This window comes from Streptopelia decaocto, assembly GCF_964273445.1.
Source record: "Streptopelia decaocto genome assembly, chromosome: 11".
Classification (NCBI taxonomy): domain Eukaryota; kingdom Metazoa; phylum Chordata; class Aves; order Columbiformes; family Columbidae; genus Streptopelia; species Streptopelia decaocto.
The window spans coordinates 7404694-7420361 of NC_138666.1; the positions used below are offsets into that span (position 1 = coordinate 7404694).

Here is a 15668-nt window from a genome sequence, read left to right on the forward strand (position 1 = left end):
GCGCCGCCAGCCCTCATGCCCCGCCAGCCCTTGTGCCCCGCCGGCGTGCACCAGCGTGCGCCAGAGTGCTCGACCCCGGCGGCTGGTTAGCAACGCGTTTCCAGCCTTGCGTTGGGGCTGGGGGGGTGTTATGTTTGGGTTAATGGCTGGGGAGAAGCTGGGGTGCACGGGGAGGTGCCTGGGGGGTGCAGGGCTGTGCCAAGGGGATGTGGGGCAGTGACTGGGGAACATGGAGCTGTGCCCAGCGAGTTCATGGCTGTGTTTGGGGGTTCATGGCTGTGTTTGGGGATGCAGGGCTGTGCCTGAGGGATGTTGGGCAGTGCCCAAGGGGTGTTCACAGCTGTGTTTTGGGGTACAGATCTGTGCCCAGGAGATAGGGGGTAGTGCCTGGGGGATGTGGGGCTGTGTCTGGAGGATGTGGGGCTGTGCTCAGGGGGTTCATGACTGTGTTTGGGAGTGCAGGGCTGTACCTGGGCTGCAGCAGCCCCTGGAACGGTGCTCAGTGCCTCAGGCAGATCCTGGTGTCCCCGTCTCCGGGGGGGTGCACCCAGACACTCATTTGGGGTCTGGTGCAGAGCCCGGGGGTGCAGGGCCCGGCCGATGCGGTGCGTTGGCTTCCCAGCTGTTCTGGTAATGAATTTACATGAGGCGAGCGTGTCGACACGGCGGCAGTCAATGGCTGAGAGCACCGGAGTTAATAAACGCTGGATAATGAGGGCAGAGGGGAGCGCCTGCCGCCTCTCCTGGGGCCCGGGGGGGCAAAGATTAATCAACGCTGAGTGGCACTGGCGGCCCCCCCGTCCCCACCGCTCTGCCTGGCTGCCCTTGGCCGCGGGAGGCTCTGGGGCCTCCAGTATCTCCAGCCAAGCTGGGGGGCTGCCCCTCACCCCCCCCACCCACCTGGGAGCAGGGCTAATTTTAGGCAGGTGTTAATGAAGCTGCTCGTTTGGAAATCTATTTTAAGGGCCCTGACATCAGCAGTTGCTGTTTTGGGAGCTGGAGAGCCCTGGAGTGGTGGTGGGGGGCATGGGGTGAGCTGCACCCTCCCGCCCAGCAGCACCCAAACCCTTAGGGGCTGCGGTGCCTTGTGGCACCTCTTCTTTGGGGTGCAGCGATGGGGACTTGGGGGTGCCATGCTGAAGGATTTGAAGGTGCTGTGGTGGGAGATTTGGGGGTGTAATGGGGAGAGTTTGAGTGTGAAGTGGGGAAGACTGGGGGTGCAGTGGTGGGGAGTGGAAGGTGCAATGGGAAGGGACCTGTGGGGTGTTTGGTGGGGATTTGGGGGTGCAGTGGGGCTGCAATCGTGCAGATTTGGCAGTGCAGTGGTGGGGATTTAAAGGTGCAGTGGTGGGGATTTGGGGGTGCAATGATGGGGGTTTGAAGGTGCAATGATGAGGAGCTGGAGGTGCTGTGGTGGGGATTTGGGGTGCAATGGTGTGGATTTGGAGGTGCAATGGTGGGGACTTGGGTGTGAAGTGGGGGGCACTGGGGGTGCACTATGGGGGATTTCAGGGTGCAGTGGTGGCAATTTGAAAGTTCCACAGTGTGGATTGAAGGTGCAATGGTGGGGATTTGGGGCTGCAGTACTGGTGACCAGAGATGCCATATTGGGGATTTGGGGGTGCGATGGTGGCAATTAGGCAGCACCACACGAGTCAGGGGACAGCCTCCCATCACCTCCATCAGGATGCTGAAGTCCCTCCAAAACACCCTCTCACCCCAGTTGCATGCACTGGGGGTGCATTTTGGGGTGATGAACCAGAGTTTTGCTTGTCCTGATGTTCCTGTTCTGGGGAGGGGGATGTGGATTTGGGGATCCCTCTCCCCATCTAACGCGGGCTGCTCTCCTTGACAGGCATGAGCCATGAGCCGAAGTCGCCGTCCCTAGGAATGCTGTCCACCGCCACCCGCACCACCGCCACCGTCAGCCCCCTCACCCCCTCCCCGCTCAACGGCTCTATCGTCCCCAATGGCAGCCCGGCCGCCAGCAGCACTTTGTCCGTCCAGGCAGCACCTTCCTCCAGCTTCGCCGCCGCTCTCCGCAAGCTCGCCAAGCAAGCCGAGGAGCCCAGAGGTAGGGACAATGACGGGGACAGGGACCAGGAGGTGCTGAGCATCAGGGCCTTCCCCGCCCCGGAGCCGGTGGACGGCGTTTTCTCACCGTTCTCCTAGTTAATGTCTTTCCCCAGCGTCATGGCTTGAGTGGGCAGTTTAGAAATTCAATTCATCTGGAGTAATCCAAATGTTGTATCATTTGCTGTACCCTGGGAGAAAATCTGCGATACAGGGGGGGTCTGTCCCTCCCTGCCCCCCTCCAATTCCTGCCACGCTTCACCGAAATGCTGGTGGTTTTTTTGTTTGTTTTTCTTTGTCATAGAATCGGTTTGGTTGGAAGAGACCCTCAGGATCATTGAGTCCAACTGTAACCTCACTCTAGCACTAAATCATGTCCCTAAGAACCTTGTCTAAACACCTTTTAAATCCCTCCAGGGATGGTGACTCCACCACTGCCCTGGGCAGCCTGTTCCAATGCCCGACAACCCTTTCTGGGAAGAATTTTTCTTAATATCCAATCTAAACCTCCCCTGGCACGACTTGAGGCCATTTCCTCTTGTCCTGTCACTTGCTACTTGGGAGAAGAGACCAACACCTTCCATGCTCCAACCTCTGTTCAGGTAGTTGTAGACAGCGATAAGGTCTCCCCTCAGCCTCCTGTTCTCCACGCTTTTCCTCTGGAGGTTCCTCAAATCTGTTCCTTTCCCACCCAAATTGCTTGGCCACATTTGTGTGCCCCCGGGATGTCCCCATCCCTCATCACCCTGCGATGGCCCAGCCACCGCATCCTCCATCTCACCTCCCGTCTCTGCTGGGGTGCTGGAGCACCCCAAGGTCCCCACTGCCACGGGGAGTGTGTCCTGTGGGATGTGTGGCCATCCCACGTGTGCAGGGAGGCAGCCTCTCCCTGGGCTGCAAAGCGTTTCAGCAGGAGACTGTTGGCATCATCAATTTGCACCAAAATAGCGTTTATCCCTGCTGTTTCCACTGGTGGGTGCTCCCCCTTGGGTTGTTGCCCACTGCCGGGGCAGTTTTGTCCTTGGGGAGGATACAAGACCCTTTTTCCCAGATGGTTTTTGCAAGGTGCTTTTTGAAGGCCCTTTTTAGAAGACTTTTTTGCAAGGTCACTTTTGGAAGGCCGTTTTTAGAAGACCCTTTCTGCAAGGTGCTTTTGCAAGGCTCTTTTTGGAAGACCTTTTCTGCAAGACCCCACCAGCCACAAAATGCTCGGTCCCAGCTGAGACCCAAAGTCTCCAGCATCAGCTGCTTCTCAGGAAGCCCACGGGGACACTGGGTCTCCATGACACTGAGGGGACCAGCTCTCAGTGATGCTTCAGCCTCACTGGGAGCCCCTGGTTCTCCGTGGCTGCCTCCTCCAGAGACCATCTGCTTCTGTCGGGCCAGTCGGTTTGGTTTGGGGGATTATTTTGCCTTTTCTTTCCCCTGCACCCCATGACTTGTGCCCCCACCATGCTGTTCAGCCCACCCAAAGGGACAGCAGTGGGTTTTGACATGGGTTTCATGGTGTTGGAGAGAAGCAGCCACGTTACTCTTGGATTTCCCCTTAGCAACTGTAGAGTTCGTTTGCAAAAAGACAAGACAAAACCACACGCCCATCTGGGTGCTCGAAGTGGCTCATCCCGGAGGTTTGTAATAGGTGTGGGTTTGGGTGCGTGTCAGGAAGGGGCTTTCTCTCCACACCATGGTTTTTAGCTCTGGGAGATGAATTGCTTTGTCCCCAAATCCTCACCCCGCATCCCTTCCTGTGATGGGAGGTGCAGATGCAGCTGATGGGCTGATGTCCAGTGTGTCCCCCCAGCATCTCTGGCTTTTTTACCAGCTTTATGAACCAGCAGCTGTGGGGATGTGGGATGTCCTGCCCCCCCCAGCATCCCCAGCTGCAGGAGCTCATCCTCATACTCCATCCCAGCAAAGCCCCAAGAAGCCACCAAAGGCATTGCCTGGCTGGGGGCTCCTCCTGTCCTACCCTGGGCTGTCTGCAGGGTGGGTTTTATTCCTCCCTTTGCTCTTCCTTTCTTTTCCCCCCCCTCCTCCTTCAGGGTCTCAGCTGTTAATTACATTTGCCTGTCAGCCCAGGCTGCTAATCTGCTATCGCCGAGCAGAAAGCGGGGAGGTCAGAAAACAAAGGTGACACCATCACACTGTGCCTCTTGTCATCTCCAATCCAGATTAGTTTCATTGACTAACTCCTGGCTGAATACCACCAGTTAATTATAACGATCACAAACCCTCCCGTTTAAAGCCACACAGCGAGAATTAAGGTTCTGAAGTAAGACTTTAGCTTCATTAATTGCCGGGCTCATTGTGATGGTATTGATTGTTAACGCTATCGCGTGGTGAGTAATGGCTTCCCAGCTCAGAGGGGATTAGGCTGCTAATTGTTGTTGGCCTTGCGCTGACAAGATAGACTTCAGTGGGTGTCAAATCCGTATCGGCGGCCTCCTTTTGTGGTGGCCAGCCTTTCTCTTTTTCCTGAGTCTTGAAATGAAAGCGATTCGAAGCGACTCGGGAATAATTAATAAAGCTGCGCGGCCGGCAGCGGGTTCTGCTTGGCCTCTCTGCTCCAGCGAGCATCCTTCCCACTGGGGATGCTCCTGCTTCCCTTTGGCATTCCCAACTCCCTCCCGGTGGTACCCAGGGTGCTGGGGGTGTGGTGAGGGGTGCATGGGGCTTTTGGAGAGGGGCTGGAGATGGGTTGCAGGGTGAGGAGCTACCTTGCACACTTGAAGGGCAAGGAGACACTTTGCACACTCAGAGGAGCTGGTTTGCACACACAGAAGAGCCAAATTGCACTCTTGAGCAGCAAGGAGCCAGCCTGCATGCTTGGGGGAGCTGCCTTGCACGCTCAGGGGAACTGTTTTGCGTGCTTGCAGGGCAAGGAGCTGGCCTACCTTCTCAGGGGAGCCAAATAGCAGGTTTGCAGGGTGAGGAACTGACTTGCACACTCAGGGGACCCAGGTTGCACACCTGCAGGCAAAGGCCTGGCTTGTACACATGGAAGAGACAAATTGCATGCTTGCACAGCAAAGAGCCAGCTTGCATGCTCAGGGGAGCTGACTTGTGTTCTTTGCAGGGCAAGGAGCCAGCTTGCACACTCAGGGGAGCAGCTTTGCACGCTTGCAGCACGGGGAGCTGGCTTGCACACACAGAAGAGCCACATTCCACAGTTTCATGGCAAGGAGCCAGCTTGAATGCTCAGGGGAGCTGGTTTGCACACTCAGAGGGCAAGGAGACACCTTGCACACTCAGGGGAGCCAGCTTGCATGCTTGTAGAGTGAGGAACTGATTTGCACACTTAGAGGAGCCAGCTTGAACGCACAGAAAAGCCAAATTACGCACTTGCAGGACAAGGAGTTGGTGTGCATGCTTAGGGGAGCTGCACACGTGGGGTAGACAAGGTCCCCCTGGGTGCCAGGTGCAGTTTCAGGACATGGGGCATCATCACCTCTCGGCTGACATCCTGCAGTGGCCACGGACCACCCCTTGGTGACCAGTAGCCCATCCCTGCTGGCATGTGGGAAATGAGACTCTGGGCTGGTGGGAACAGGGTTTTGGGGGGCAGGACCCCTCCCACTGCCTGGGCGGATTTTGGGAGGGTATGACGTACCAGAGGAGCTGACACCAGGCACCGTCTGCCTCAGTTAACGCAGAATTTGTGTTTCTGCCCCAGCTCTGCTTTCCACTCTCTGCTTTAATTCCGTTTTTATGTTTCCCTTGCAAATATCGCCAGCATCCCCGGGGTGGGTAGAATTTAAAATACAGACATATTATGCAAATAAAGCCAAAGCCTTGCCCAAGGGTTACAGGGAGCGACTGCTTCATCCCAACATCTCCAAGTGTCCCAGCTCATGTGCTGTGACTTTTGCAGCCGGATTAAGGACTCTGCGAGTTCAATTTGAGCAGATGCAGCTGCCTGGGGTTGGCATCGTGTTGGTGTCACTTGTGCCAGGGCACAGGCAGGGTGTGATGAGCCCAGAAAGGGCTTTATGGGAGGTGGGGATGATGTTTCAGTCCCTGTTAGATGGGAGCAAGCGGGTGCCCGTCCCATGGGGCAAAGCCTTTTAGCACCAGAAGGAACCTCCCTTGGGATGGGGCTCCATGGGATAGGAGGATGTGGGTCCAGCTGTGGGCGCTGGAATGATGCTGAGTGCCCTGCCTGCATCCCTGGGCCCTGCAGTGGAGCATCCCCCCAGAATGGCTTCATGTTGTTCAGAGCGTGGTTTTACCTTGTTAATAGCCGCCTTTTCCCCAATTTACTTCAATTTTCAAATTGAATTTCAGGGTCCTCGATAAGCAGCGAGTCGTCCCCGGTCTCCTCGCCAGCCACCAACCACAGCTCCCCTGCCAGCACGCCCAAGCGAGGCCCCATGGGTCCCATCATCGTCCCCCCGGGGGGGCACAGCGTGCCCAGCACGCCGCCCGTCGTCACCATCGCCCCCACCAAAACAGTCAACGGGGTCTGGAGGAGCGAGGGCAGACAGGTATGGCTGTGTTTTGGGGCTGCCCATTTCCCTGTCCACCTCAAAAAAAAGGATGGAGAGCATGGGATGCCATGCACAGCACTGATTGTGGCGCCAGGAGATGCTCCCTGTTTTGTCCCTTCTCTTCTCTGGGGCTGGGAGACATGATGCCATCGTCCCCAGGCTGCTGTCCAGAGGGGAGCGCAAAGAAGAAGAAGGAGGAGGGGGGAGGTAGAGTAGCTAATTAAGAAGCATCGTTAATGGTTCTCCTCTCCTCCGCATGCTAGGAGCAGATTCCCGGGGGGATTATGCCACTTGGAAAGGCTAATTAAACCACGGAGCGGAGAGGCGATGGGAGGGGATGCGAAACCTTGAGGGCTGGGAGCGGGGGGAGAGGAGAAAAATAATAAATAAATAAAGAAATAAATAGAACTGCGATCCCCCAGGCACTCGGAGGGATGTGTGGGTTGTCTGGGTGCTCCCCAGTGCTGTGTCACCCCCCCACCCCACGTCACCTCCCCCCCGGTGTGGGGTTAACCGAGCGTGGGTTATTGTCTGGCGGAGCCGCTCGCAGCGGGACGGGAGGTAATTAGAGCAGAGCCTGGCACTGCACAATGAGCCTTGATGCAGGCGGGAGGAGTGGGGGGACGCCCTTTGTGCCACCACGGTGACCTTGGGACCGTCCCCAAAGGCCAGGGACCTGTGACCTGCCCAGGGCTGGGTGGGGGGAGACACTGGGGGCAGCTGCCATTCTTCTCCTCCAGCTGCTGAATGGCGAAGGTGCTGTGAAAAGTCATCATTTTTAAACCCAGCCGGGTCTTACTGGGGGTTACCCGTGCCATGTCTGGACCCTGCAGGGTCCCTTGTCACCCCAATGGGTCCCCTCTTGCCCGGGGGTCTGTCCCCAGCCACTGTGGGGACATGGAGGGAGCGACCTTCATCCTGGGGCTGACTGAAGTGTTGCGAGGGGGTGGGGGTGCTGATGCTGTTTTTGGGGGGATGCTGGGTTGATGCCCAGTTTATGGCCACTATCAAAGGCTGTTGAGTTTCCCCGTCTGTGACTGTGTCCTCCCCACATGATTAATAGCTCTGGAGAACAAAGCAGCCCGTAAATCTCCAGGAAGGTAACCTGTCTGGCTTCGGCACCCCCTCTCCTACCTCGGCCCTCAGACCCCTCCAGCCTCCCTTCCACAGCCTGGATGGAGGAGGATGCTCCAGTGGATGCATCCTCTGGGTACTGCATGCCAGCTGGGGACCCTGCAGGGACACTGGGAACCCCCTGAAGGTCTTGGGGTGGGGTGCCAGCAGGGACCCTCCTTGTCCTTTGCAGGGTCCCTAACGCCCAGCTCAATGTTTCTGCCTCTTTGCTTTGCAGCAAGAAGCAGGGTCACGAGGCAGCAGCAGCAGCAGTGCCCGCGAGCGCCTCATCTCGGAGCCCCCCCTTCCCCAGGAGAAAGCGGGGGCCCCCACAGTTCCCTCCCACCTCCTGGGAACACCCTATTCCTTCGGGCTGCCCCCCAGCTCTGTGGTCCAGGACTCCCGCTTCCCTCCGCTCAAGTGAGTCCTGGGGCAATGGGTGATGGGGGGGGTTACAGGATGCAAAGTCTGGTCCTGCTGAGCATCCTGGGGCAGTGGGTGACACCTCCCCATGGGCACAGGGTGGGATGGTGACCGTCTCCTTGTTTCCCCCGCTCCCCAAAAGCCTGCAGCGGCCGGTTCACCACGTGGTGCCTCCCAGCGCCGTCACTGAGGATTACCTGCGCAGCTTCCGTCCCTACCACACCGCCGAGGAGCTCCGCATGTCCTCGCTGCCCCCCCTCGGCCTTGACCCCGCCACCGCCGCCGCCTACTACCACCCCGGCTACCTGACCCACCACCCCTTCCCACACCCGGCCTTCAGGTGGGCATGGCCTGGGCGGGTCCGTGGGGCTGGGGAATCAGCTTTGGGGGCTGGGGAGGTGGGAGCTGGGTCTGGGGTGGATGGTTGAGCTGCACCGGGGGCATTTTGGGGCTCTTCAACCCCTCTTCTAGTGGAAAGCAGCCCCCGTGCAGCCTGAGATCGCTCTTTGTAGGGAGAGTTATGGGGTCCCCGAGGGATGCCAGCACGTGCAGGATGAGTCTTGGGAGCTGGGGAGGGGGATCGGGGACCCCGATCTGGGGAGGATGGTTGAGCCACATTGGGGCATTTTGGGGCTCTCCAAACCCACCCTCTCTTAGCAGAAGGCAATCCCCTGGGGTCACTCCTGGGGGAGAATTGGGGGGTCCTTGGGGATGCCAGTGGCTAGAGGAAGAGCTTTGGGGGCTGGGGAGGTAGGACTCCAATATCAGGAAGATGTCTGGGTTGCACTGGGGAGTTTGGGGGCTCTCCATGTGAAAAGCAGCCCCCATCCAGTCTGGGAAATTAGGGGTTTTCTTTCACATCCCACTGAGCATCCCCGTCTCCCCAGGATGGACGAGTCGTACTGCCTGTCGGCGCTGCGTTCCCCCTTCTACCCACTGCCGGCGCCGGGCTCACTGCCCCCCCTGCACCCCTCGGCCATGCACCTGCACCTCTCCGGGGTCCGGTACCCCCCCGAGCTCTCACACTCCTCCCTCTCCGCCCTGCAGTCCGAGCGCATCTCCAGTCTCGCCGCCGAGAGGTACTGGGGGGACGACGGCTGGGTGGGGGGACACAGGGGATGCTAACAGCCATTTTTGGGGTAATTTCGGAGTCTTTTTGGTTTCTCTTTGCAGGCTGCAAATGGACGAGGAGCTGCGGCAGAGGGAGCGGGAGCGCGAGCGGGAGCGGGAAAAGGAACGGGAGCGAGAAGCTGACCGGGAGCGCGAGAAGGAACGGGAGCGTGAGAAGGAGCTGGAGCGAGAGCGGGAGAAGGAGCGGGAACGGGAGCTAGAGAGGCAGCGGGAACGCGCCCGGGAGAAGGAGCTGAGCATGGTGAAAGCCATGGAGGGGGGGCCCTTCCTCCCTGTGGCTGAGCTGCACGGGCTGCGGGGACACGCGGCCGAAGAGCGGGGCAAGCCGGCCGAGCCGCTGCCACCCGCCAGGCCAGGTAATGTCCCCATGGGTCATACTGCAGGGGTGCTGCCACCTTTGGTGCAGCTTGTCACCATCCCCTTTCCACTTGAGATGGCAAAGCAGAAGGGTCGGTCGCCCTGGGAGCAGGGCGAGGATGGAGCCTGGTTCTGCTAGACGCCCAGATGCTGTGGTGACAGTGATATCTGACTCCATCCATGGTGGCAGTGCACCCAGTGCCGTAGCACATCGGGACGGGGGCCGGGATCTGGCTCTGCCCCATGGCTCCCAAATGCAGGCATGCTCGGAGGGACCGTGTGCACCCCAAAGCACCCTAATAATCAGTTATAACCATGGGTAGCCCCCCACTTTCTGTACCCTAACTCTCCGGCACCCCCTTTTCCACTCCAGAGAAACTCAAGGACTCGGTGCTGCCGACACCGAAGCCCATCCAGCACCCGCTGCACCCGCCGCCCGGCGCCCACCACCCGGTGCCCAGCCTGATCCCCAACCACAGCGTGTTCCCGCTGCCGGGGAGCAGTGCGGCCACGGCGCTACTCATCCACCGCACCAACGAGGAGGAGAAGTGGCTGGCCCGGCAGCGCCGGCTGCGCCAGGAGAAGGAAGATCGACAATCCCAAGTCTCAGAATTCCGGCAGCAAGTGCTGGAGCAGCACTTGGACATGGGGCGCACCCCGAGCCAGCCCGAGCCAGAGCATCGGCCAGAGCACCCCAGGTAAGGATGTTGATCTGGGCACGGAGCATCCTCCTAAAATCTTAATTACGTTTTCCTGTGTCACAGCCAGCCCTGCTGCAATATCCATAGGATTTTCCCATTTCCCTGCAGCTTTGCACCCGCGTTAGGGAGCCGGCATCTCACGTAGAATCATTTTGGTTGGGAGGGACCCTCAGGATCATTGAGTCCAACTGTTAACCCATCCCTGGCACTACCCCATGTCCCTGAGAACCTCATCTCCACGTCTGTTCAACCCCTCCAGGGGTGGTGACTCCACCACTGCCCTGGGCAGCCTGTTCCAATGCCTGACAGCCCTTTCCGGGAAGAAATTCTCCCCAAAATCCACCCAAACCTCCTCTGGTGCAACTTGAGGCCGTTTCCTCTCATCCTATCGCTTGTCACTATAGAACCACATCCGTGCCCCTCACTCCCTGCACATCCCCGTGTGCAGCAGACGGTGCCAGCAGGTCCCTGTCACACGGTGCCAGCCCCGGCTGCGCTGGCAGCGCCGGGCGTTGCCGGTGCCCGACATCTGCGCGGCGGCAGGCGCCGAGCCCGGGAGGTGGCCGAGGGCCAGCGGGCAGGTGGCTGCCCAGGCACCCGGCACTGCTAATTGCAGCTCCCCGCCGTGCAGCAGAGCCAGGCGGTGGGATGCCCAGTTTTGGGGGGGCAGAGGAGCATGTCTGCACCCCCGGATTGACAGAGGCTTGCTGCTGAGTGCTGAAACAGCCTGGGCTCATCCAGCCAGCTCTGCCACCAGCTCCCTTTGTTATTTTTGGGTATCCAGGGGATTAGCGCAGCTCATCAAGGATAATAAGGAACAGATCGCTTGACGGCACAAAGGCGAGTCCCTGCCGCAGGCTCCCTTCCCCATCCGCTCCTTCTGTGCCAAACTAGAGAGGAGAGAGCAAGGTCACCCCAAAACACCTGCAGTGGGGGGATACCGCATCCCCATCAGCATCCTCATCCTCTCCCCCATCCTCATCCACATCTCCATCCTTATCCTCATCTCTATCCCCATCCTCATCTTGGGGCTGCTCTCATCCATCCAGGACCAGTCCCCAGCAGGGCAGGTGACACTTCCCATCATTGGTGACACCGGGGCGGTGTCTGAGCTGAACTTGCTGCTTTGTGCGCGGAGCTTCGGGGCGCTGGAGCGGAAAAGCGTTAAACGTACAGCTTGGGCGCATGAAATATTTATCTTGTGAACAGGCTGGCTCCGTCCCCGGCTGCCGGAGGGTGGCACCAAGGTGGGGACAGCAGGGCTGTGGCTTTTGTCCCTATGGTGGGCAGCTGGGGGGTGTCAAGCCTGGGGTCCCCTGCCTGGGGATGCAGCCATGTCCTTGCTCAAGCTCTAACTCTGCCCCCTCATCCCTTGGGGTGGTGACATGGGAGAGTATGAATGTGGTGGCCCCACATGCACAAACTGCTCCAGGTGGCCCAAACTGGTACATTTCTCCCCCAAAAGCAGCCCGGTGTGGGGTGTCTCTCTGGCATTACCTCCCCTCTTCTCTCCCCACAGGTCAGGATCGAGCCGCCACGAGCCAAGTGGCCGGGAGCCGGGGCAGCACTTCGGGGGTCCCCCACCCCTCATCTCCCCCAAACCCCAGCACCACCCCGTCACCACGTCCCTCTGGAACCCCATCTCGCTGATAGAAAGCCCCTCTGAGCCCCCTCGCCGCCTCCCAGAGCCCCACACCCTCCACGGCCACCCGTCCCCCTTTGAGCCCGGCCGGCAGAGCATCCCGCTGGTGAAGGTGGAGAGGGGCTTCTGCCCCGAGAAGCTGGAGGAGGGGGTGAGGAAGAGGGATGCGCTGGAGAAATACCCCCCAGGACGGGAACCCAGCACCCTGGAGCACGGGGGCTTCCCCCACACCCCCTTCCTCGCCGAGCTGGAGAAATCCACGCAAAGCATCCTGAGCCAGCAGAGACCCCCGGCCACCCCATTCGGCGAGGCCACCAAGCCCAGCTCGCCGTACCGCACCCCCCAGCCCCGCGCCCAGGACCCCATGTACATCTACGACGAGTTCGTGCAGCAGCATCGCAGGTTGATCAGCAAACTGGACCTGGAGGAGCGCCGGCGGCGCGAGGCGCGCGAGAAAGGTGGGACACCGCGGTGGCACCGCACCGGGGACACCCCCAGCGGTACCTGGCAGTGCTGGGGGTGGCCGGGGGGGTCTCCCTGGGGATGCCAGCAGCCCACAAAGCCAAGCAGCTCGGTAAATCCTCCGCTCTAGACGTGGCCAATTAATAAATGATGAACTGAGGCTAATAAGCGGTTTTTAAATATTAATGAGGCTGTGCAAGTGGGGATAAGAACAGTGTCGGGGAGGAGATGGAGCACCATGGGGGGGCAGGTGTCAATGTTCCCCCTACAGCAGGGATGGGGGGGTTCAGCCGCAGCTGTGAGCCCCTGTCACCCAGCCCAAAGTGATGCTGAGTGGGGACACAGGGCAGGTGATGCTCCCCAGGGGCATGTCACCCCACTGCACCTGTACCCTGCTGCCCCTCTGTCCCAGAGGGATCTCCCCAGTCTCACACCAGTCTCTCCTCATCCCCAGGTTACTACTATGACCTGGACGACTCCTGCGACGACAGCGATGAGGAGGAGGTGCGGGCACATCTCCGCTGCGTGGCCGAGCAGCCCCCGCTGAAGCTGGATACGTCCTCAGAGGTACAGCTGGAACTCAATGTCCTCTGTCCCCTGGGGAGCAGCCCCACCTTGGGCACCTGCTCCTGGCACGGTGGGGCAGCCACAATGGGAATGGAAATGGAGATGAGGATGGAAATGGAGATGAGATGGAGATGGAGAGGGGGAGGAGGATGTAGATGAAGATCGGGAGAGGGGTGAGGATGAGGATGGAAATGGAGATGGGGATGGGAATCAGGATGGAGAGGAGGAGGAGGCTGGAGATGAAGATCGGGATGGGGCGTGAGGATGGAGATGAGGATAAGGATGGGGATGGAGATGAAGATGGGGATCAGGATGAGCATGGGGAGACAAGGATGAGGTTGGAGATGAAGGTGATTGGAGGATAGAGATGAAGATGGGGATTGAGGTGAGGGTGGAGACAGGATAAGGATGGACATGAGGATGGGGAATGGAGACGGACGTGAGGGTGGGGTTGGGGAGCGGTCTGGGGGTGACCCTGCTCTGCTCTCCCCGTCGGCGCCCCAGAAGCTGGAGTTCCTGCAGCTCTTCGGCCTCACCACGCAGCAGCAAAAGGAAGAATTGCTGAGCCAGAAACGCCGCAAACGCCGGCGAATGCTGCGGGAGAGGAGCCCCTCGCCGCCCACTGTGCAGAACAAGCGCCGCACGCCTTCCCCGCGCCTCCCGCTCTCCACCCGCTACAGCCCCGACGAGATGAACAATAGCCCCAACTTCGAGGAGAAGAAACGCTTCCTCACCATCTTCAACCTCACCCACATCAGCGCTGAGAAGAGAAAAGGTAACAACCATGCCCCGTGCTCTGTGAGGGTTTGTGGTTTGGGGGTGTCGTGGAGGGGGTCCTGCCTGGGGCTGTGAGCTTGCTCTGCTGAGCTGAGGCTACACTAAAGCTCAGCTTCCCATGCCACAGACAAGGAGAAGCTGGTGGAGATGCTCCAGGCCATGAAGCAGAAGACGACACCGGCTGCCGTGGTGGTGAAGAGCTCTCCGCGGGACAGCCCCAGCGGGCCCGGCACTGGTAAATGTCTCCCCAGTCCTAAAACATCCCCTCTGGTCCTAAAATAACCCCCCTGGTCCTTCAAGTGCTTAAAAGTGGCCAATAAGAAAGATGGAGACAGAATTTTTTAGCAGGGTCTATTGCGATAGGGCACGGGTTGATGGTTTTAAACTAAAGGAGGGAGATTCAGGCTGGATATGAGGAAGAAATTGTTGCCCCTGAGGGTGGTGAGAGCCTGGCCCAGGTTCCCAGAGAGGTGGTGGAGGAACCATCCCTGGAGACATCCCAGGCCAGGCTGGACGGGGCTCTGAGCAACCTGAGCTGGTGAAGATGTCCCTGCTCATGGCAGGGGTGACACTGGGGGAGCTGGGAACGCCCCTTCAACACAAACCGTTCTGCGATTCTCTGATTTTATGATTCCCTAGCTCTCAGCCAGGAGCATCCCCTGCCCAGTGGGACGGGGGACACAGCATTGCCTTTTGGGGACATGGGGGAGCACAGCTTGCTTTGGCGGGGACACCGAGCCCCATCTGCAACCAACTCTTTTCCTCTGCCCAAAGAGCCACCGGTGCCGCCACTGCTGCTGGATCCTGATAAACCCATGGGCATCGCCATGTCCGTGCCGGAGGCACAGAAAACAGCAGATCCCAGCAGGTTGGACCAGCTGAGACCCCCGGAGCTCCCAAGGGCCAAGGAATCGGCCACTGCACCGGTGGAGAAACCCCGGCTGAGTGACGGGCACCCTGGGAAGAAGGCGCTGAGCATCCTCAGCTATGTCAGGGGTCCCCTGGCCAAGGACATCCCGGTGCCACTTTCCCACAGCGTGAACGGCAAGAGCAAACCCTGGGAGCCCTTCATCGCTGAGGAGTTCGCCCACCAGTTCCACGAGTCAGTGCTGCAGTCCACTCAGAAAGCGTTGCAGAAGCACAAAGGTGAGGGCAGGGACGCAGGGAGGGGGCTGGGGACCATCGCTGGGGGGTGGGACACCCCTTCGTTTCCCTGTTCGGGTTTGGCACCACTGAGGGCACAAAATCCACCAGCAGCCTTGTTGCTGGAACATCTCAGGAGTTCAGGGGTGAAGATAAAACTTAAGGTGTTGGGAAAATGCATAGGAAAATACATTGGGAAATACATCTCTGTTCCCCCCCCCAACTCATTTATTTCAATGAGTGAGGAAAATAAAGTTACTCCAGTTTCGGGGCAGGGTGATGGAAACCCACAGAAGATGTTGCAGCCCCTCAAAAGTGGCTTGGGGCGGGATGGAAATTAATATTTTGAGGGGAGCATCTTTCCTGATGCAGCCTCAGGGGTGGGGTGGGGGACACAGGGAGGAGACCAGGGGCTCATGCTTGGTGTCCACAGCAGGGACAGCGGAGCAGAACCACAAGCTCGATGCCTCCATCCACTACAACATCCCTGAGCTGCAGGCGTCCAGCCGCCTGGGCCCCCCCCCGCACAACGGAACGGCTGAGGGGCCCCCCCGGACGCTGCCCCCCCTGCCCTGCGACTCGACCTCTGAGGAAGAGGAGGAGGAAGAGGAGGAGGAGGAGGAGGAGTACCCCAGGCCCAAGTGGCAAGGGATCGAGGCAATTTTTGAAGCTTACCAGGAACATATAGAAGGTAAGGGGATGGGGGGGGGGGTGAGCCTCCGCTTGCTTTGTGCCTCAGTTTCCCCTGGGTGAAACCGCTCTGTGCCTTGACCAGGCACCAGGGATGAGCTG

The 15668-nt window shown here is 59.3% G+C and overlaps 1 protein-coding gene across 3 annotated transcripts in view; it reads left to right on the top strand.

Annotated features, from left to right (window-relative positions):
• Positions 1-15668, top strand: part of GSE1 (Gse1 coiled-coil protein) — a 99025-nt gene that overhangs the window by 81770 nt on the left and 1587 nt on the right. For 2 of the 3 annotated variants that reach the window (XM_082062985.1, XM_082062983.1), the window contains 13 exons: positions 1856-2074; positions 6358-6557; positions 7912-8093; positions 8239-8436; positions 8984-9175; positions 9270-9583; positions 9958-10282; positions 11805-12385; positions 12844-12956; positions 13461-13731; positions 13846-13968; positions 14508-14879; positions 15310-15567. In XM_082062985.1, the coding sequence (XP_081919111.1) occupies positions 1856-2074; positions 6358-6557; positions 7912-8093; positions 8239-8436; positions 8984-9175; positions 9270-9583; positions 9958-10282; positions 11805-12385; positions 12844-12956; positions 13461-13731; positions 13846-13968; positions 14508-14879; positions 15310-15567 (3348 nt within the window). The remainder of the gene's footprint in view (positions 1-1855; positions 2075-6357; positions 6558-7911; positions 8094-8238; positions 8437-8983; positions 9176-9269; positions 9584-9957; positions 10283-11804; positions 12386-12843; positions 12957-13460; positions 13732-13845; positions 13969-14507; positions 14880-15309; positions 15568-15668) is intronic. The other variant, XM_082062984.1, reaches the window with a different exon arrangement.